A 23,700-nucleotide genomic window follows, 5' to 3' on the forward strand; every position below is an offset into this window, starting at 1 on the left:
ATTTAATATTTAAAAAATCAAAACATCAGGTTGTATGCCTTAAACTTACACAGTGATGCATGTCAATTACTTTTCAATAAAACTGGAAAATAGGGCACCTGGGTGGCTCAGTGGTTGAGCATCTGCCTTCAGCTCAGGTCGTGGTCCTGGGGTCCTGGGATTGGCTCCCGCATCAGGCTCCTGATAGGGAGCCTGCTTCTCCCTCTGCCTATGTCTCTGCCTTTCTCTCTGTGTCTCTCATGAATACATGAACAAAATCTTTTTTAAAAATCCCTGGAAAATAATAGCACATTAATTAAAAAAAAAAAAACCCTCACAAAGATGCATCCTACAAGTTTAAGAAAAAAGTAAAATGGTGATTTTAAAACTGAGGTAATCTATTTCCGAGTTTTCAAAACTGAAAAAAACCAATGTGTACACACGTTAAAAAAATTCCAACACGACAATGGGTAGTGTTGAAAGAGTCAGCTTCCCTTCCACCAAAGGCTACTGCCTATATGCTTCTATCAGAGACAACCACACAGATTCATTAACCTGTATCTTTCCAGAAATATTACAAACATGTACACACATTGGTAGGTATATACATCCCTGAATTCCTTTTTTTTTTTTTAAGATTTATTTTTATTTATGATAGACATAGAGAGAGAGAGGGGCAGAGACACAGGCAGAGGAAGAAGCAGGCTCCATGCTGGGAGCCCAATGCGGAACTCGATCCTGGGACTCCAGGATCGCGCCCTGGGCCAAAGGCAGGCATGAAACTGCTGAGCCAACCAGGGATCCCCAAACATCCCTGAATTCTTATATATAAATAGGAGTATACAATGCACACAGTTTTTAAATCTAGCTGGATATCAAAATCACCTCAGAAGTTTAAGAAACATACCAAAACTCAGATATCACCCCAGACCAATGAACTCTGAGGCTCTAGCAAAGGAGTCTAGGTCTTGGCATTTTTTAACTTTAGGTTCCTCACATGATACTAATATGTAGCTTGGACTGAGACCCACAGTACCTTGCTTTTCCCTTAATGTACCTTAGAAGTTTGTTTTATAGCAGCCTATGTAACACCACTTCATTTCTCTGCTGTACTGGGTAGCAGTCTAGTCTAAAATGTATTTTGGCCATCTTTCACGGATGGTCATCCCTTCAGGTCCCACTCTTTGGCTTTCATAAATGGTGTCACAATATACATCTGTGCTGGAGAACATCCATCTATTCTCTATCCTGCCCTCTTCACCAGGAGCTAAACAGCATGGATTACATCATCAGGGCTCCTGCACCCTGTGGCTCCCTGGTGTGGTCACCAAGGAGGAGCTCTGCAGAGATTAGCAGGGAGAAGGAGAGAGCCAAGGCATTTATTCTCTTGTCTCCCTCTCAAGTTGCTCGCCCCTGGCTGAACCTCTTCACCAACATTCCTTTTAAGCTAACTCTCTAGACCTCTCTCCCCTTTGGAGTTTGATAACCACTTTCTAATCAAGTCCCTCTAGTGTAAGAATGCTAACTGGTTGGGTGCTAGTAGCTAGTAAAATTAGTTTACTGTACTAAGTCTTGTGATTTTTTTTTCCTGCCCCCATGTCTTTGCAAATAAAACTCTCCTTGAATTACGCTCTTTTTACAGTGCTGATGATGTTTTTCTTTTGATTCTAATACATCATCCTTGGAAATACATCTTTGTATTTATTTCTTTATGGACAATATCATCTTGGCTCCCTCTGGAGACATAACTTCTTCACATAAGGCAAAAAGAGGATGTGGGTGCCTGAGTGGCTCAGCTGGTAAAGCATCTGACTCTTGATTTCAGCTCAGGTCATGATCTCAGTCAGGGTCATGAGATTAAGCCCTGCATTGGGTTTAGCACTAAGCAAGCAGCCTGCTTAGGATTTTCTCTCTCCCTCTCTTTGCTTGTGCTAAAACATTAAAAAAAAAAAAAAAAAAAAAAAAAAAAGATGTAATGGGGCAGTCTAAACCATAGTTCTTTTATTCTTTTTCTGAGCATTTTTGACAATAGCCTGGGCACAGCCCCATCATCTGTTTAAATTGTAAGGCTATTAAAATAAACACTGAAGCAATGTCTTGGGGAGAACTCCAGTGCTTCTTTGAGAAAAGCTGCTAGGCACTGAAAGAATCTGCTAGAGCATATACAGTGTATGACTGAGAGGCAGAATTTCAGAAAGCTTTCAGAAACTCTCTTTTTGTCATAATGACAGTCAAATTTATATAGAGTCACAGGCTGGAGAGGAATTCCTGAGGCTAAATTATCCCCTGGTGAAAACTTAGGATTGCAATAAGGTTCTCTTCTAATTAGTATGGTTCCAATTGGCTCCACCTAAAAGAGAAACAATAGAGTAAATAGATGGCTTGATAGGACTCTGGAGAGTACACACCTACGCCTGCTGACTTGGTGCAAACAGCTTAAAGCTTGTCTTGAGAGAGGAGTGCTTCTACTAATTCGGGTGTATTTTATTATTTGTTGTTAACTTAGTTTTAGGTGATTGATTGATTTTTAAGATTTGAGAGAGAGGGGATCCCTGGGTGGCGCAGTGGTTTGGCGCCTGCCTTTGGCCCGGGGCGCGATCCTGGAGACCCGGGATCGAATCCCACGTCGGGCTCCCGGTGCATGGAGCCTGCTTCTCCCTCTGCCTGTGTCTCTGCCCCTCTCTCTCTCTCTCTGTGAGTATCATAAATAAATAAAAAAATTAAAAAAAAAGAATACAAAAGATTTGAGAGAGAGAGCAAGTGAGTGAGGGCAGCAGCGCGAGGGGCAGAGGACAGAATCTCAAGCAGATTATGCACTGAGCACAGAGCGCAACATGGGGCTCGATCTCATGATCTTGAGATCACTACCTGAGTGGAAACTAAGAGATGCTTAACTGACTGTGCCACCCAGGTGTTTTATTTTAAAACTACCTCAGTGTTTTGATGTGGGTTGCTCTGTGTCACACCAGGGTCAAAGAAACAAAAATAAACACTGAATGTCTACTGCTATCACCAAAAGAAATCAATACTAAGGATTTGTTCATTGGTAAAGGGACAGTCTAAAAGCAAACCAACTTTTGCTTAGTGAAAAAGGAAACCAATTTTTTTTTAAAGTTTGATTTATTTGAGAGAGCACATGTGCAGGTGAGCAGAGGAAGGGGAGAAGGAGAGGGAAAGAATCTCAAGCAGACTCTGAGCTGAGCGCAGAGCCAGCTGCACTACTAGATTTCACAACTCTGAGAACATGACTTCAGTTGAAACTAAGAGTTGGATGCTTAACCAACTAAGTCACTCAGGCGTCCCAGAAACCAATTCTTATTAATCATTTAATGTGAGCCAGGCCATTTACTATAAGGTTATGCCATCATTAACTCATAGGACCCTCACAATAACCTCGAAGGTAGGTCTTATTATTATTATGATTATTTTTATTATTATTGTTACCATTTCACAGAAGAGGTTTAGCTCAGAGAGGACAAATAACTTACAGACCATGTCTAAAGTTAGGAAATAGCAGAGCCAAGGCTTCACTACCAGGCCACGTGGACTTTTCCATGCATCAGATCTCAAAAGCTTTTCATATGTGATATAATCCATGTCAGCCTTCAGAGATCTATTTGTAGTCCTAGGTTTATATATCAACTACATCTGTTCTCCTGAATGACTGTTGCCCATAATGCCATCCGTTATAAGAAATACATTTCCTCCTTCAAAAGTATTCACATAGAAAAGCCTTTCCTCAATTGTGGAACATAGCTTTTGATGCTAAAGTGCTGTAAAGAGCATGTTCTAAGGCCAAATACATTTAGGAAATGTGGCATAACACCTACCCTTTGAGAAATGCACAAGGGACATATTAGTGGCTCAGAAGACCTGTAGACAAGAATTGTAGAACTTCATTCAACTCAGAGCTCTTGCCTTTCCCTACCTGTCCCACCCTCTTCCTGCATCAGTTTGGCGAATGCTGATTTAAAAGTCTCAAATATCCTGTACATGTCATCTACCACTTCTAAGCTGCTTTCCTGTCAAGGCAAGAGTCTTGATCTTCTCATGTTACATGCACAGTAGGTGCTCAATAGAAATATCTGTTGGTTTAATTGATGCACCTTCAAATTCTTGATTTGTAACCAAAAGGCAGGCATTTATTTGCAAAGCAGCAGGCTGGCTTCCCTGGGGCAATGGGAAGTGCAGTCCCGGTGAGTTAAAATGGGTTCCTCTATGAAGGAAAGGCATCAGTCCTCAGCCTCAGAAGTTTTGACTGATCTCAAAGGCCAGGGACAGGGTTCTCTTAAGCCCCTCTACTATCATCAATGCAGGAACAGAGTGCCAGTGATGATACAGGTTTGGTCCTGAGAGCTTTATAATGAGGTAATAATAATGAGCTGATCCAGGAAGTCTGCGGTGGGGCCTAGGAATGTGTGTATCTAACAGGCTCCCAGGTGATACCAGTGACACTGGTTCAAGGAGCACTCTGACACTGCCACACTGGGCTAAGACCCTACCCTAAAGACCAGTGTAGCTGGGACCAAAGGAAGCCTACACTAGATCCTGCATGGTTTTCTAGATACTTAGTGCAGAGAAGGGATTAAAAATGAGACCCTATGGCTGTTTCCAACTAGAAATGTGTTCTAGCTAAGTAAGCATCTGCTTTCCAGACTGACGAAAAAGGTTTTAAAAGCAGTACATTTAATATGATTTTAATTTATCCAATTTAGGATCCGAATCTAAGATTCCCCCAAAATACATACATAGGAGAGAAACAATTCCAAATCTAATTCTAAGTGAGGAAACTGGCATTTTCCCCTTACAGGCATAATGGTGCTAAAAGCCATGCACAAAATATTAAGCCTGTTTCCTTCCCTAAAGATTTGATCAAAAATTCAAGATCTATAAATGCCTAACACCTACTTACACATATAAAACGCAGTGCTATGAGGCATTTGAGGGCAGCTAAATTCAGAATTAAATTCTTTTATTTATATGTTTAATTAAACTCCAAGACGTTACTCAGCATCTACTGTGTGTCACGACAAATTTGGGAAATTGTTTTAGATCTTTTAGGAAGATGAATTCATTTACAGGAAAAAAATACAGACTCTTTATGATGTTACCTCTTCAAGGAGAAAAGAAAACAATAATGTGTGCAAAAGAAAACATTTTTCCATTTGTGATTTCCACTACACTGGAACACAGGGATGTGGCTGAGCGCTTGAATGTGGAGTCCCATCCCCGTCTCCTCCCATACCCCCTCTGCTGACAGGCTATAGTGATCCAAGTGCCACTGACAGCCCTGGTGCTTGGGAAAGAAATCCTGCTGGGTCATGAAGTGTGAGGGCTGCCTTGAGCAATTTTTATGTGGAAAAAAAAAAAATACCCTGCTAATCACCAAACACATTTATCCAATAAAAATCAGATGGGTCATCAGGCAGGAATCTCCACCCTCAACCAAATGAGGCCAGCTGGGCTCCTGACTGGCGAAGGGGATCTTGGCTAGAGAATGGGAAAAGCTGACAGGAAGCCACTCAGAAAACAAGAATATGGGTCGCATCAGTGACAATCTCTGAAAATGCCAATGGGGCATACTTGGAAGAGATGCATCCATGGTGGCCCCAGGAAACTGAAGAGGGATGGTCTGGGGCCTGTCCAAGAAACAACCATGAACAAGCTGGCTGGAACCACCATAGACATTGTGAGGAGGAAAAGAAGATGGCAACCAGTTCCTTGTGAAAAAATGATTCTACTTTCAAATGATTCCCCAAGGTGAGGAATGCCACCAAGTTTTCAGGCAAAACAATCAGAAGAGACCTTTTCTCCTTGGAGGTGGGTGAGAATCACAATCCTCTAAGAGGAAAGATCCTCCTCCACAGAAAAGTGACTCAAACATAGAGGAAAACTTCCTCTTTCAAATCCCTGCATTCCAAAGAATGACAAACCAAGATCATTGTAGTAAAAGCATAGCTGCCTATTTGGGTGTAACTCTTTTGACATTAAATAGCACTTAGGAGATAAAATTACTTTAAAAACTATGCCATTTATTATCACCAATTAATGCGTATTCATTTTCTGATTCACTTGGTCTCAGTAAATAACAGCTATACACATAGCTCAACCCCGTGGGATGTGGACGTTTCCAAACTGTTTAGCAACAGGCATGGCTAACCCCCACCAGCTGGTCTTGGTTTAATGTAAGGCAGCATCTGCCCCTATAGAAGTTCCTCCTTTTCAGTGATAACTCAATGATTGGACTGAAAGCTTCAGTCTCAGATTGTCTGATTCCAGGTGGGAAGCTCATGAGGGGAAGGTGAGAAGAGCCTGGGACGTCTCTTTGCACAAAAGAAAGACATGCCAAGGTTGAGGGGATACAGGGAGAGAAAGGGAAAATAGAGAGAGGGTGGTGGGGGAGGACAGGAGGTCCTCCAAAATAAAATTAACTTATTCACAGTGCTAAATGTATGAAACAACAAAAGATGATATCATTTAATCTTCCCAATACCTTTTTGAGCAGATATAATTCCTGTTTTATAGATAGGGAAATTGAGGTAGAGGAACTAAAGTAACTCACCTCCTTCCCCTCCAAATCAGTACTTCCTCTCATCTAAAGTCTTCTCTGCAGAACTTCCATCACAACAGCTGATATATACAAACTGATGTACCTCCTGTCTCCACTAGGGCATAAAACCACGGAGAAAAGACACTCTCAGGTCTTTATCCCTGGACCTTCTGCACTCGGGATTATGCCAAGTCCACAGAAAGTGTTCAAACAGTATTTGTTGAATGAATGTTGACTAAATTAAGTAAAACACAAGTGAAATTTTGGAGAGACCTCTCAAGTTTTTCCCATATTTCATCTGAGAGCAGCTGAATCAGATTTAGAAGCCAACAGTACTTCAGAGAAACAACGCTGCCTGGAAGCAGGCCTTGTTTATCCTCTGAATTCCAGGGACTGTTTTCTCACTCCTTACTGGCCACTAAAAGGTAGAGGATGGTTGACTCTGGCACAATTTGAAGGCATCTGGCATGCACACATCTTTTAGGTCACCAGAAATAACTTGGAAATGCGTGTGTGTATGTGTGTGTACACGTGTGTGATGTGTGTGTTAAGCAGAAAGGACAAGAAAAATTACTTTTATTTATAAGGCTACTGGGCAGTGAGTTAGGTTTTTAGGGGTGGGGACCACTCAGGCAGGGAGAGCTCCAAGCTTGGGTTCCTCTCAAGGCTGGAATCATCCTCCATCCTCCTACCATGCTTTCCATTTTAACAAGCCCCTCCATCCCTACCCCAGAAGTCTGAAGAAACTTTTTTTTTTTCACCTAGTTTTTAACTTGAGGGAATTACTGCAGTATTTTATCTCTCTAATGGGATGTCCCCTAACTTCTTTCCTAGCATTTGTTTACTTCCTCCTTAAAAATCACTATCTTCCAGAAAGGTGGTGGCAGAAGGCCAACATCATTGGTCACTATGAGGAGAGAGTGACTTTTATTTTGTCAGTCTTTTTTTTTTTTTGTATTTTTTTTATTGGCGTTCGATTTGCCAACATATAGTATAACACCCAGTGCTCATCTTGTCAAGTGCCCCCCCTCAGTGCCCATCACCCAGTCACCCCATCCCCCTGCCCACCTCCCCTTCCACTACCCCTTGTTCGTTTCCCAGAGTTAGGAGTCTCTTGTGTTTTGTCACCCTCTCTGATTTTTCCCACTCATTTTCTCTCCTTTCCCTTATAACCCCTTTGTAAGCGCCCTTTGAACCACCTCCGTGGTTAGAGACAGGTCAGTCCCACTTCTTTTGGCACTGGGAATGGGGGATGGGCATGCTCAGGGCTGAGCACTGCACCAGCTCGATGCCAGAAGTGAAACCTCAGCTTTCCTGCTTTCTATGCCAGTGTCTGAGCTATCTTTCTGATTACCTCAGTCATTAACTATGGGTTTTGTTTTGCTTCCTAACTTCTCAGAATCTCACTTATGCATCATTTTCTTTCCAAGAAGATTCTGAAAATTGACAGGCTAGTCTCCATGCTGTCACTCCCCATAGTGAGGCCCTTTTCTACCTTTCTACCTTACCCAGGCAACCCGGCACCCTCCCAAGGTGGTTTGAGGACTCTGAGGTCACAAAAACAGAGGCCTGTGTCATTTAACTATTGCTGAATCAACTAATTCATACTCAGTGGCTTCAAAAAACACGATGTATTATTTCTCATTCATCTGTGGGTTGAATGGCAGCTTTACTATCAATCCTTCCCAGACTCACTCACATGGCTGCATTCAACAGTCTGGTGGCCTGGGGTTGGGCATGGCTGGGACAGCTGGACTTCTCTCTCCAATGGTCTTGCATGCTAAAGGAGGCTAGACTGGACTTTTTACATGGTGGCTGGATTCCAGGAAGATACGACGGGAAACTGCAAGGCCTTGGTGGCCTGGGCTTGGATGTTACACATGGTATCATTTGTATCACATTCTATGGGCCAAATCAAGGCAGAGGATAAAGGCCAGCCTAGATCCAAGGACTTCACCTCTTCATGGGTGCTGCAAAGATTCTTTGGCCTATTTTACCTATCACAGGCCTATAGCTAGGAGATACGAAGTACAGCAGGCCAGTTGTGAGAAGATAGCTACCATGGAGAACATCATCTGTTACTAAGTAACACATGAATTTAGGGTGGCTAAATCTTCTAACTTTTCAAAAGAAGTTAGAAATTTAGGTTTTTTAAAAAAAAAATGTATTAGTAGACCCGATTTTTTATTGCACCTCTAGGTGTACAGAAAAAGTGCTCAAAGTAACAGAATAAGTGCAAAAAATAACTCAGAGTTTCCATATAACCTCTCCCTACTGCCTAAATTACCCTGTAATTAACATCTTTCATTAGTAAGGTACATTTATTAGTAATATTAGTTACATTAACTAATAACATTAGTTATATTAGGGCTCACTCTGTGTTCCATTGGTTTTCCAGGTTTTGACAAATGCTTACCAAAGATACAACTGGTATCTACTATTACAGTATCATACAGAATAGTATCATTGCCCTAAAAATCCTGTGTCCACCTATTCACCCCTCCTGCCCACTCATCTTTTTACTGACTCTATAGTTTTGTCCTTTCCAGATTGCCACACAGTTGGTATCATAACACACTGCAGCATTTTCAGTGCCTTCTTTCACTTATTAATCTGAACTCAAGCCTCATTCAGGTCTTTTCCTGACTTCATAGTTTTCTTCTTCTTATCATCAGATTATATTCCATTGTCTGGAGGTACCACAGTTTGTTGATTCATCTTGTTTGTGTCCAAGTTTGGGCAACAACAAATAAAACTGCTATAAATATCGGTGGGCTGGTTTTTGTGTGACCTTAAGTTTTCAACTCATTTGAGTGAACACCTAGGAGCATGTCTGCTGGACTGTGTTGTATGAGAAATCTATGTTTATTTTTATAAGAAACTGCCAAATTGTCTTTCAAAAGGGGTGTCTCGTTTTTCACTCCCACCAGAAATGCATAAGGGTTCCTGTTGCTCCACATCCTTACAGCACTTGGTGGTGTCACTGTTTTTGATTTCAGGCATTCTAATAGGTAAATGGAGAGATCTCATTGTTTTAATTTGCAATTCCCTAATCACATAAGATGTTGAGCATCATTTCATAGGCTGATTTGCATCTTAATGTCTTCCTTGGTAAGGTGTCTGCCCAGATCTTTTGCCCAGTTTTTAATTGGATTGTTTACATATTACTGAATTTTAAGAGTTCTTTGGATATTTTGGACACTGATCTTTTATCAGATTGTGTTTTGTAAATATTTTCTCCTATTCTGGGTTTGGCTTTTATTTCTCTTAATAGTGTCTTTCATAGAGCGTAATTTTTTAACCTAAATGAAGTTCAATTTACAAAGTTTTTCTTTCATGGGTTATGTACGTAGTCATTGCCAAACCCAAGGTCACCTAAATTTTCTCTAGATGGTCTTCTAGAAATTTCAGTTTTGCATTTTACATTTCAGTCTATAATCCATTTTGAGTTAATATTTTGAAAGGTGTCAAATCTTTATCTAGATTTTTTTTTTTTTTGCATATGGATGTCTAATTGTTCCAGCACAAAAGGTTGGTTTATGCTTTAAAAAAGGGTGGGGGGCACCTAGCTGGCTCAGTTGGTGAAGCATGCAGCTCTTGATCTTGAGGTTGTGAATTTAAGCCATACAATGGGTAAAGAGACTGCTTAAATAAATTAAATAAATAAATATACAAAGGTTGGTTTATTATTATTATTTTTTGGTGGTAGTGGTAGGGGAGGATGGAAGTTCCTCCTCTACCAATGTACATGTCCATAGGCTGTTTTTCTCCATCCTCATTCCCCTTACCTGCAATGAGCTTCATCCATCCATCCATATTAATCTGTATAATCCTACCTAACACCAACTTAACATTTTATCTATCCACTTGTTCCAATACTCTGACTGGTGCATGTACTCAACATGATCAGTTAACAGTTGGTGAACTCTAAAACCACTTATGAGCTATAAATCCCATTTAGCACTGCCATATACCACTGTCCTTCCTCCTTAGCCAGAGTGTAGACTCTTGGCAAGGCCAGGAATCTTCCTGTTCTCATTTACCCGATAGCTTAGCATAGGTCTGGGCACAAAACAGGTCAGCAATATTTGCTGACAATTTTAGACTACCTGGACTTTGGTCCTGACTTACCAAACGTCCTTTGATCTTCAAGAGAGATGGCTACACTTTAGGAAGTCTAGCTAAGGATCTGCCAAAGACATAAACCCTACAGCTTTGCCCTGCCATGGTCAGAAGGGTGCATCTCTAATTTTGATGCCTAATTTAGTGTTATGCCTACACAAATAATAAGACGGCCCTGATCTCCTTGGAGAATTAGGAAAGATTTACCAATGAGACAGCAAAATATGGTCTCTAAAGTAACCAAAGGATGCTGAGTCACAAAGCATGTTCCTTTCATTATGACTGTTACATAGTCATAATGACCGTTCCAGTCATTATGAAAACAATGAAAAACAAATGAATGAAAAAAAAAAAAAAAGAAGAACGAACAGTTTCTGGTGACTTGTTCCCCACCTTATGCCTAATTAATAAAGTAATGGTAATCCCCCACCCTCTTTGCTTTCTGTTTTCATCTGCATCATTAAGTGTTCCCATTCAAGGATCTCTGTATACTTCGAAATGAACACTCACAGAGGGAATGAAAGGGTCCAGAACTGAGGTTGAGACCCCAGTCATCTCTGCTGGTTGTGACTGAGCCCAATCACCATGGCATACTATGCTGTCAGACTTCTCTGAGTTAGTTTTCTCCAGGACAGTACTGTAGCTTCTATTCACCAGGATTACCTAACTTCTGATCATTGTACACTCAAGCAAACTGCAGGCAGAAAAAATGAGGGAAGCACAACTTGGATATTCACTGCCTTGGGTTTCAGAAACGTCAGTGAACCTGCCACAGAGCTTACAGGGTCTTTGGTGTGGCCCTCACTTAGGACCGTGGCCACTTCTGGTGTCATTGCCAATATTAGCACTGCTTCCACCTCAGGAACATCTTTGAGCTCAAGACTCATAGATACCAGTCAGGTATTCACTCAGCCTGGAAGGACAGCAGACTTGTTGGAAACATCCACAATCTTGCCTCTTACTTTCCTTGAAAGTCAAAAGAAGTATAATTATTCCTAGTATCACTCTCCCTTTCCTGGGAAAGCCCCCAAATTCTGTAGCAGGCAAGGAATAGTCCCTTGGATGGTGTGGGCAGAGTGACCTCCAGTGTTTTATGTAAAGCAAATCACACCTAGACAACTGAAAAATAAAAATCCCAAGTTCCCTCCTCTAGGACCTGTTTAAAAGACATTGCCCCCTTAAGCACTTAGCTGCCTATGCAGCGTCTTTAGACATACTGTATTCAGTGGTGACTCAGGGGGCTCCCACCTGCTAAAAACAAAGATTAAATACCACTAAAGGTACTGCTGGCTAAGATCAGGGGACAGTAAGGAACCTGGGCTAGAAATTCAACCCTGCTCATGCTGAGCAACAAATAACATGAGTAACTGACAGGTACAGAAGTTTAAACAAAATGGGGGATTAAAAGAGAGATTAAAAAGAGAGAGAGAGAAAAAAAAAGAAATCAGAATCTCCTTCAAGTCGAGGAAAGCAGGCATAAGAGTGCTTGACAAAGCCTCACTGCCCATAAGCTGAGCCCGTAAGTTTTCCCAGCAGATGATTTCATCTTATGCTACTGTTTCATTTGCAGTAAAAGTACTCCTTAAGTCCATTTTAGAGTCTTTTCCCCCTGAGTCTTAATACCCCTCAGTCTCTGGTCCCATTTTGCAGATCTGTACAGAGATAGAATGGGAGGGTGCGACCATGCAAGCAGGGCATGGAGACAGGCAGGGAAAGGTTCTGCTATGCTGGTGTCTCACCAGGCACAACTGCCCTGAAGGCCATCTGTGGCTGAACCCTGACCTATTTTCACTAGAAAAAGGCAAAGTCAACTCTGTTCCTTCTGAGTCTTATACAACCGTAGCCTGAGAGCCCAGCTGTTCTGGTCATGGCCTCACATACTTTCTGCAAAGGCTCTAGTTGACAAGATTTATGTGGTGGTCTGAAGAAGCATGCTAAGCAGTGTGGGAGGAAACCACAAGGGAGGACTTTCTGGCCCTAGCACAGTAGAACTAGTTTCTGTGGAAGACAGGACAAGCAGCCCCAAAACTGCCTGTTTCAGCTATGGGTGTTTACCACCCAAGGGTGAAGCAATAAAGGTTCTTCTCTTTTATAGTCCCTGGTATGTGATCACAGTCATGCTAAGGGTCTGAGGATCTGAGGACTCAAAGGGCTACTGGAGGGCTCTTCTTTCTAGAAGTGGACACTGAGGTAGCACTGGACATATTTCACATCATCAGGGAGAAAGGAAACCAAGACAACATAAATGAGTGGAAACAGACTTGGCTACTGATCTACTGAGTTACTACAGTGCCTGGATGTTTTATATAACTAAAATAAATCACTTTTCATGCCCAGCAGCCAGCACAATCAATAGCCATCACCAAAGCCATCTCAGCAGGATGGTAAATCAAACATCATCAAGGCTAAGAAGCAGTATGTTAAGAATAATGATTCCCCTCTGAGATGATGATGCTTAAAAAAAATCTACAACAAACTAGCCAAGCTCCACATTTAGGAAGAAGGTTAAAATCATGTTCATGGGACAATGCTCAAAATCAGATGGGGCCAGAGCACCAATCCAGGGCAGGATGGCTGAGCAAGGGCCACCTGTGGCAGGCAGCCGGACATCATACTTACAGTGATTTGGGCCGGGCAGGTTTGAGCACATCCAGGTCCGGGTCACTGGAGTTCATGTTGGGCTGTAAGCTGCTGCTGGAATTAAGGATGCTATTTGCATTTGATGAGACGACAGATTCCAAACTGGAATTGATGATGCTGTTTCTTTGTTCCTCTGGGGAAAAACAAGGCCACAAGTCCCATATTACTTTTATTTCATCGAGATACTTTGTTTTGACATGTACAAAAACCTACCAGTAGTGAGACTGGATTGAGATCTCACAAAGCTATGAAGAAGACATAGGAAAAGATAAGATTTACAGGTGGGAAATGATGAGGAAAGGAAGGGGAATAGGTGACTTGCGAGTGTGGAGCAAACCTCGCTCTGCTCAGCCTGATAGGACAGACCAGCCATTTTCCTGAGTGGCCTTACCACTGCACCATAAATTGTGTGTCAACTTTTGACTGGTAGCAGAGCAGAACACAGAGCAGCCTTCATTGTGCTCTTCTGTTCAACCAGATCCTCTTGGTTTCTGTGACATTCATCTTTTATTCTAAGATTCCTGCCCCCAATATGGTCTTAATTGCCAGGGCCATGTCCTACCTCCAGTTCTATAGCACCTCACTATAAAATATTTACTACTTGGCCATTAACATCCTTAGGACTCTGCAGTCTACATTCCTGACCACTGCCAAGACAAACCCTCCTGGGGTTAAGCTCCCTATATTTGATGTCTAGCTTCACATTAATTCTTTGATTAATAGATCTGTAAGGGTACAGAGCAGTCTGCACATAAAAAACCAAGTCCATGGTCCATGCAGTCATATTAGTGGTTGGAGAGTATTACTAAGCCGGGAGGGAGGAAACCTGAGTTCTTTTAAAGGCTCCACCCCCGCCTGGCTCAGTGGCCTCAAGCAATTTTCACTCTGTTTCTTGTATAATGCATCTATAAAATGGGGAGAATGAGAACTGCCTTGCACAGCTCAAGGAGTTCATGAGTATCAAGTGGGATCATATGCAAGAATGCATTCTGTAAACTTCAGAACACTGTTCAAAGACAAGAACTTTGTTTCTTTCCATCTTTAAAAACTTGGAACCACGTGCTGAAGAAAACATTTTTAGGATAATTTAGCTAAATGGCACAGGCACCACTGCTGTAGCAAAATATCAGAGACTTAGAATGTCCTTCCCGTCCCACATGCATTATAGATATACCCTAATGAAATCAGCGAACGCTCTGGACAATCAGTTCACTTATCAGGAAACAGCCTACATGGGTTAATCTCCATTGGACCTTTGAAAAGAGCCAGAGGCATACCATGTCCCTAAGAAGACAGACTGGACTCACTGACAGAGTGGTTTAGAGGCTGACATTTGAACTCAGGTCTCTTCAGGCAATAAAGATGGTGACATGATAAAAAATACTTTTCCATTAGCACTAGTCATGGGCATAAAAATTTATCACACTCATGAGATGATGTTAGAGTAATCTTAACATTTAATTACAAACACAAACACACAAACACTCCTAATATCTTGGTAAAATCCTAATGCCATGTTTAAAACCCTATAGAAGGGTCAAAAAATCCAAGAGGCTATTGGGGGATTTCTGAACTTTAAGCAGATTTTGAAAAAAGTAGATTATTCACTTATTCCTGAGATTTAGAACTATTCACATTTCAAGAGCTTAAGTTCCAAACAGAAACAACAACAAAGAAAGAGAAACCAAAAAAATTACAATGTGCCAATATGTAGGAGGACTAACAGGGCCTTTGAATGGGAACTTGCTATCAGGAAGAAAAACGACTCTAAAATTACATAATTAGGGGATCACTGAGAAAATGATATGCCACTTATCAGTATGAATTAGTAAAAGTGAAACCTTCCTTTGCACAAAATACTCATGTCAAGATTTCTGAAAAAGACTGAGAAGCCCAAGACCACCATATAGAAAAGGGCACAAAACATGATACTTCTCTGGGGTTTAATGGAGACAACTTCTGGCTTCACAGGGAAGGAGAGACAAATAGTTTTGTTTTGGTTTTTTTTTTTTTTTTTTTTTTTTAGTTTCTTAATTCTAGTTTGGGGCCAACTTTGCATGATGTAATTCTCTGAATTCACAGGAAACTTAAGAGTATAACCAGAGCTCATATTTCTCCTGTGAGTCTATTTATGTGCCCTTAAGAGGGCTATGATTCTATAAATTAAAAACAATACCTTGCTAAAAATATATTAGTTTTTCTAAAATATTATTGGGACTTTTTTCCTGCCTTACTATCCTTTAGAAAAAGGGTTTCTGAGATGAAAGTTTCTTCAATTTTCATCTACTTGATGAATGCTTATTGAGTGTCTACTGAGTACCAAACACATTCCTAGACAGTGAACCTCCCTACACTAATTCATAGGTATTTTATTCAGATATAATACTTATTATAACTTGCACATACTTATTTGTTCATATGTCTACTTTCCCTGGTAGATTAGGAGCAACCTAAGATTGAACATTGGACAGATAAAACTTTGAAATCACAACTGAAAAAAATTAGATAAAGATGTTTTTCTAATCTAAGAATCTGATTCTATAATTGGGACTTAGATAAATTTTTTGAGAACATATCTTCTGTTATAGTAGTACAGACTGCATCCTCCATGAGCTAATAAGCACGGAAGACTGCTGCATGTGGAAACTGACATTTGTCTGAAATGAACTCACACGAGAACGAGGACTGGTTGGACAATGAGAACCCAACTCTGTCTGGGCTAGAAAAGCCATAAAAATTAAATGGGTGGCTACCCCTAAATTGAAATCAAGGATTTTTAGTATTTCACTCAATGAAGGTCACTAGAATTCTTTTTGGGGAAATAAATCCTTTTTGAAATTCTATTTTGACTTATATTTTAGGTATTGAGGGCCTTAAACATATGGCAAAACCTTTAACAAAATGATAACAGAAGCAAAAGATCAAGGAAAGGAGTCCTTTTTTCAAGATGAAAATACACAAAAAAAACTTAATCATAAAACTTCACAGTATTGTAGTCAAAATAGCCAAATATGCATCTAAAGAATCAGAATCTTTACTGATATGCCTCAGTGGGCCATATGACAAGGAAATCCAAAAACCTGGGACTCTCGGACTGTAAGACCACTACCATTTTATTGGACGTGAGACTTCAGACAGTGATACCAAGAGCTTCTAGATGGATAGATTTCGGAGCTGAAATGCTGACAATCCCTATTGAGGCTGAGCAGGACAGTGAGAGTCATTCCAGAGAAGAGGTAGAGAGTAAAATTAACAGCAAGTCAGATGTTTTACTGGTATGGCAAACCATACCAAAACAAATTCTAAAGCATTTGGCATGAGTCAAGAAAAAAAAAGAGAACACAATTCAGTAATGTCACTCCAAATAGGGGGATCTTTGTCAGGTGGGCAACTGAGTACTCTCCCAAACAGAAAAACATAATGAGAACAGGCAGCCTAAAAGACTAGTTTAAAAAAAAATTAATTAACCTGGACTTCTTTGAGACACTGATGATTCAAACCAGCTCTGGCATCCTCATTAGAAGATATAAGAGAAACTGATGATAATTATATTGCTGAAAAAAAGGAAATTATAGGCTAGGCGACTGAAAAAGAAAAACAACAACAGTTATGAGTCAAAGCAAAAGGATCACGGAGAACCATTTAAATGACCAAAAGAGAAAGAATGCCTACAATGCGGGAGTATTCCTAAACTGGATGGTCAGTGGGGATGCTTGCCTTCTTCAAACATGTTTGTCAACAAGAATCTCTCTTCATTTTAGTCACAGAAGACGAGAGCTCAGAAGCAAAGAAAGGATAAAATAAGTCCCTGCCCCCAAATGTAAACATGTCTGGGTGAGCGCCAAATGTTTTCATGAACATAGTTTCTAAGAAGAGTGATAAACCAGATGTGGTCCTAGTGCTGAGAAATGGAAGCTACTCCAGGCAGGGACACATACCCATACAGAACACCTCAGGCATCTGTTACAGTGACCTGTGAGGTGGGCAGCAGTCACATGTTCCTGGCACCTGGCCCATGCTTAATGCACACTAAAGCTTCACGGATGGTTACAAGATAAACAAGAAATATAAGGTGACAATGAACAATCAAAATGTATTCTACTAGCACAGAAAGAGACAGTTCCAAGTGACTGAATTTTCCAGGTGCTTCAGACAGGGACCACTAATGTCCTTGAAACCAAAGTAATGGTTACAGTGGGCAGACTCTGTGTTTTCTGTACAAATCAGGAGTGGAAAAATATGACTATGCAACCAAATCACTGCAACTAAAAAAAGAAAGCCACAGAATAATTTTGGTGATATTGTCCTTGTTCTGGGGGTTGCCATGGAAATCTGGGAGCTAAGCAACTTCACTTTCCATATTTGCCAAGTGACTCCTGCTCTCTCAAATTCAGTCTCTCCCGTTCCCCACACCCCCTCCATACAAAAGGTAGGGAGGGTCTCTGGTTATCACAGAACCCAGAGATGGGACCAGGAATGCACATGTAGAACCAAACCAAATTCACGTGTCTCGGCAAGCCTCAACACTTGGGCCCGCTGAACACACAGAGTGGGAGGATAAATAGGAAACACAGACTTGCCACGTCACTTTGGAGGAGGTTTCCCACCACACATGGATGCCCATCAGAATACGGGCAACATCATTTTTCCATGGTGTCTGAGACTAGCTGTCAAAAAGAGAGAAGAGAAATATTCTTTAATAGCAGCTCATGATACCTCACAAAGCTGTAAGGAGGAAACACACTCTTTACATGATCAAACAAGGAGGAAAGGGAGTTACTAGACTGGTGGAAGTTCTGCAAAGACACTGGCTTTGGACAAAAAAATATTCAAACACAAGCAAAATACCCAGAGGCTTTCCCTTGCTGTGGTAGGAAGAGAGGTGTGCTTTCTCCTGCTTATTAAAGTTTTGCAATGAAGTCTGTAATGTATCATCCTGACAAGATAGGATGATAATAGTATGGCAGCTTAATGAATTTTGCAATAAAAAATGATGAGTGCACAGCAATTTCTGAGTTTACCATCACAGGGAAACACCCAAGTACATGAGACGCTTGGAATCAGACTTTCTGAAGCAATTTTCTTCTTCTGTAGTTTTTTGTTCCTGGTAATAGTGGCAAGCCAAGCCACACTAAAATCTGAGGTGGTATGATTTCATGTTGACCCAGTGTCAGTCCCTATGATAAAAATAATCTTAAAAATCAGTTTGTGCAATGTGTTTGGGCACATAAAAACAGTTTGGGCAATGTTTCAAAACCAAGTCTTAAAAAAAAAAAAAAGTTTGGGCAAGGATGGACTAAAGAGTGAATTGATAAGTAAAAAATGTGGTCAATCTGTTGTTTTGACCATAGGACATACTACTTGATATTACAACTTGTGGCAGGTTGTCTTCAACAAAAACTACCAATTTTGCTCCTATGTGGAGTGACTGACTTATTTCCTACTCATGGTGCTCATAATAACCCTTCTCTCTGCAAAGAGAAAAAATGTCAATAAAACTGGATTTCAAGGGAAAAGGGGGGGAAACACTGCAGCTGGCCCAGGATTGAAACAATTAACAGGAAAGAGGCATGGAGGTACAATGGAGAAGCCCACCCCTGAAACAACACCATTTCAAAAACCACAATGTAGAAATGATCCTCTGCATAATGGCTGAACGGGGAGTTGAATGATCAGAGTTATATAGACACTCTACTATTTATGACATAGCCTTTTTTTCCCAGCTGAGAACTTTCTTTTTTTTTTTAATTTTATTTATTTATGATAGTCACAGAGAGAGAGAGAGAGAGGCAGAGACACAGGCAGAGGGAGAAGCAGGCTCCATGCACCGGGAGCCCGACGTGGGATTCGATCCCGGGTCTCCAGGATTGCGCCCTGGGCCAAAGGCAGGCGCCAGACCGCTGCGCCACCCAGGGATCCCCAGCTGAGAACTTTCTTTGGAGTGGGGACGTTCGTCCTTCAATCTCTGGTTCCCAGGTGAGACTGCTTATATTATTGCTCATTAGAAAAAAAAATTATATATTTACTTATTTTTATACTGTCACTGCAAAATGGGCTTGAGATAGTAAGCAAAATATGTGGGTAGGTAGTTTGCTTTTAATAATGTAAAAATTAGTCAATACATAATAAACATGCAGTCTTCTCTAATTTAGAAAGTACAGGAAAGCATATATATATTCTATATGTATTTTGTTGTGTAAATGTCCAGTTGTTTTTCTATACATAGAAATATACATATATTTTCTTTTAACAAAGTGGTATAACACCATAACTAATATTGAGTTACCTGCTTTGTTAGCTCAGTGATAAAGCCAGACACATAAGACCGTAACATGCTTTTTTTCATTTAATGATTTACCTTGAACTTTTTTCTTGCCATTAGGTTTCCAGGGCATCATTTCTTAAATGGCCACACCAACTTTGTGGATTTCAGCTATACATGGTAACTAAGCATAATTAAGCCAAGAGCCACATTACACCTTAGAGTCCATGCGACAGTAAGAATCCAGGTGGACAAAGGTGTCACCTGCTGAAACAACACAACAGGTGTGTCCACAGCACCCAGGAGCTGCAGAAGCAAAACCTAAGAACAGGCCCTGCTGCAACTTTGAGTGCTCGGAGAAAGGCATTATATAAGCCTTTGAATAATAGTATGAAGTCCCAGTTATTTTTCAACAAGGAGGATTCAAATGAGAAGTATATGAACTGAATTCTTAACCTCTTACTGGGTCTGTCTGGGAGAGAGTCCAGGATGAATTAAATGAACTAAACAAATTACTGCGAGCTTATAATTCCAGCAACTAGTTAGCATGATCCATGTAAAACAGAGCCCAAGAATCTCTTCCCATCCCACAGCTCCACCAATGCTGTATAACTCATCCCAGCTGCTGATGTAGCTGAATTCAAGCATTAAATCAGCTTTCTGGGGCTGTCTGGGGCCAGGGTGACACTGCATTCCCCCTATATATGGGCCTCTTCTTTGGAATCTGCAGGATCCAGAGGGGGACTATTTCCTTAGTGAAATGTAATATAAAACTAGAGTCTCATGATAATCATCACAATTGTAGCTAACATTAATTAGGTGCTTACTATGTTCTAGGGCCAGTAACAAATACTTGACATGCACCTGCACTAGCTCACTTACTCATGCTAACTGCCCTCCAAGGAAGCTGTTACTAGTGATCAATTTTACAGATGAGCAAATGGAGGTTGAGAAAGGGAAAGTAATGCACTCCAGGTCTCAGGGCTGCTAGGTGAGAGATGGCGCTGAAACAATGCAGTCTGAGTATAGAACCTCTGCTTTCAACCACCATACCAGGTTGCCACAAACCTCATCAGAGTTGTGAGAGATGTTCTGGTAGTGACAGAAATGAACAATCTTGACTGTTTGCCCCTCCTCCCCAAGCCTGTGTGTCTCTCACTTAACCTAGCATCAGCATCATCGGAGTGTTTTTAAAAATACAGATGCCAGGGTTCCTGGGTAGCTCAGTTGGTTAAGCATCTGACTCTTGATTTTGGCACAGGTCATGATCTCAGGGTTGTGAGATTGAGTTCCATATCCAGCTCCATGCTCAGTGCAGAGTTGGCTTGAGAGAGAGTCTCTCTCTTTCCCTCTGCCTTTCCCCCTGGCTCTCTCTCTCTTTCAAATAAATAAATAAATCTTAAAAAAAAAAAAAAAGACAATGAGATGAGCAGTAGGTGTTATACTGTATGTTGGCAAATTGAATTTAAATAAAACAAAAAAAAAAATACAGATGCCTGAGCTCAAGTCAAGACCTCCTGATTCAGAATGTACCAGGGAGAAGGAGGAAACCAGGCATTTGTATTTTTTTTCTTTTTTTTTTTTTTTTTTGCATTTGTATTTTTTAACAAGCTCCTTACATGATTCAAATGCATACTAAGTCTAAGAACTACTGTTCCAAGAAACATGTTTCAACACCTTGGTATAAGTACTAAAACTGTGAGACAAAAATCAGTGATAAAGGTTACCTTGTAATCTCTAGAAGAACTTAATTTTTTTTTTTTTAAGCAGGCTCCATGTAGAAATGTCCAGCATGGTGCCCATCATGGGGCTTGAACTCACAACTGTGAGATCAAGACCTGAGCTGAGATCAAGAGTTGGATGCTTAACCAACTGAGCCACCCAGAGACCCCTCTTGGAAGAACTTTAAAAGGCACAAAACCTGGTTGCTGGTCCCCTCTAATCCTTTTGGCTCTACCTACTACAGTTGTAGTAGGAAAAAGTACAGCTTCAATGTCAGTCCCTTTCAACTAGATATACCACTCTCATTTCTGCTATATGTTGTATCTGTGTAGCAACTTGGAGATGAAACGGAATTTCCCTTGCTACCATTCATCTGGCAGCATAGTTGAAAAACCCTGTTCCATCTGTTTTGAGGTGATCATAAATGAGAATGACTATCTTGGACCAGCAAATTAAAGGTACTACTGAATGCATAATGCTCTCTACATACCTGGTGCTAGATTTGGAGGGGCTGCTGCCTGCTGGTGTGCATATTGAGGAAGCCATTGAAGATGGTTCAAGTGCCCCCACGGCACCACTGGACACTAGGACAGATGGCTTTCATTGCTTCTGTAAGTCAGTCTAACAAGATTTTCACTTCTGTGGCTGAAGAACTGACAAAGGCACCCTTTTGGACACAACGTGGCATGGGGGAGGGACATCACCTGGGTACAAATTCCTTCCCAGCCCTTCACCAGTTGTATGACTACTTAACCTCTAGATCCTGACTCTACTTGTCTGTGAAATAGAGATAGTGAGAACCCACCTCACTGAGTGATGGTGAGGTGTGAGAATGAAGATAATGTGTTTAGGCTGCTTGGCATGTTAGGTGAGGTACAATAATTTTAATTTTTATTGCTGTTCTTACTGAATGAGGTTCAGATCTAACTTGGTCTCGAGGTTCTTTCTCAATGCATTCATTTATCATTCCACATCAGCCCCCTGGCCCCCGTCTCTTTACAGGCAGCTCCTAGCTAAATGAAAACTTAAGCTCCAGGTACATGAGCAAAACTGGAAACATTTTCCCTTAGAATTAAGGTTGGCTTTGCAAGCTAGGTCACAAAAGTACACAGAACCACATCTCCTTGAGAACAACCCCACAAGTTGAAACCAGAAGGCAGAGTAATCATTGGCTAATAGTATAGCTATGAGGTCAAAACAACTGGGTTCAAATCTACTTTGTTGCTGTGTGATCCTGAGTACATTATTTAATATGAATTTTTATTTTTTTCCATGGTTCCAAATGGGGACAGAACCAATGTCATGTAATTATGAAAATTAAGGGAATAGTTGCTATGCACAGTGCTTAGCATGAGAAACCACTTGATAAATTGTGGAGCCATATATGTTAAACATACATTAACAAAAAATTGATTTCTACGGGAGAATGTTTTCTAAGTACAATTTGGAAACAGATCTTTCCACAATCTTCGGTTCTAGAGACAAGAGCTACCTTCTGTTACTCATACTAAGACTATTCCATGTTCCTTCTGAGGGGCATCACCAATACCCTTCTGTCTTTTGGATGAGACTATGACTCATTTCCTTTAGCATCTTACTCAAAATTCTACCTTTGAGAAAGCATTTATTTTAAATTAATTAATTAATTAATTTTTATTGGTGTTCAATTTGCCAACATATAGAATAACACCCAATGCTCATCCCATCAAGTGCCCCCCTCAGTGCCTGTCACCCAGTTACCCCCACTCCCCGCCCACCTCCCTTTCTACCACCCCTTGTTCGTTTCCCATAGTTAGGAGTCTCTCATGTTCTGTCTCCCTTTCTGGTATTGCCCACTCATTTTTTCTCCTTTCCCCTTTATTCCCTTTCACTATTTTTTATATTCCCCAAATGAATGAGACCATATAATGTTTGTCCTTGTATATAGCTGGTTAAGCATTTCTTAACCAGCTATATACAACTTGGATATTGAGTCTCCTCCTCACTAAAATATTCAGCATATTCCAAATTGCATTTGTTGCTGTGATGCTTTTTAAACTCTGTATTTCCCCCCATAAATTCCTTTCTTCTTTTCCACAAAGTTTTAATCTCAGAGACTGATTTCATCTCATTCCTAGCCCCACTTCTACCATACACTGATTTGTCTGTGCGGAATCACATGATGCCTTGAGACTGACCAAAGTCCCAACCAGCAAAGAGCAGGAGACAGCATCTAGCTCCTCCTTCTGGGATGAGACCACTGTCATCATAAAGATGTCTTTACCTTTAGGGAAAGGGAAAATGCCCCTTGGAAAAGATTCCACTACTACCCATAGATTAAAGTTGAGGAATCTTATGGAGGTACCTGGGATGCAATTCATCTCTTTACACAGAAGGAAAAACCCTTTTGGAAAACAAGACACACATCCAGGAGCATCAGCTATTA

General features: G+C 40.8%; 1 protein-coding gene across 2 annotated transcripts in view; it reads right to left on the bottom strand.

The window, feature by feature from the left end:
* ARHGAP26 (Rho GTPase activating protein 26) overlaps window positions 1-23,700 on the bottom strand; it is a 418,379-nt gene that overhangs the window by 59,897 nt on the left and 334,782 nt on the right. For both annotated transcript variants that reach the window (XM_055332159.1, XM_055332158.1), the window contains exon 20: window positions 13,271-13,424. In XM_055332159.1, coding sequence (XP_055188134.1) covers window positions 13,271-13,424 — 154 coding nt within the window. The remainder of the gene's footprint in view (window positions 1-13,270; window positions 13,425-23,700) is intronic.

Source organism: Nyctereutes procyonoides, unplaced genomic scaffold (assembly GCF_905146905.1).
Source record: "Nyctereutes procyonoides isolate TBG_1078 unplaced genomic scaffold, NYPRO_anot_genome, whole genome shotgun sequence".
In the NCBI taxonomy this organism is placed as follows: Eukaryota; Metazoa; Chordata; class Mammalia; order Carnivora; family Canidae; genus Nyctereutes; species Nyctereutes procyonoides.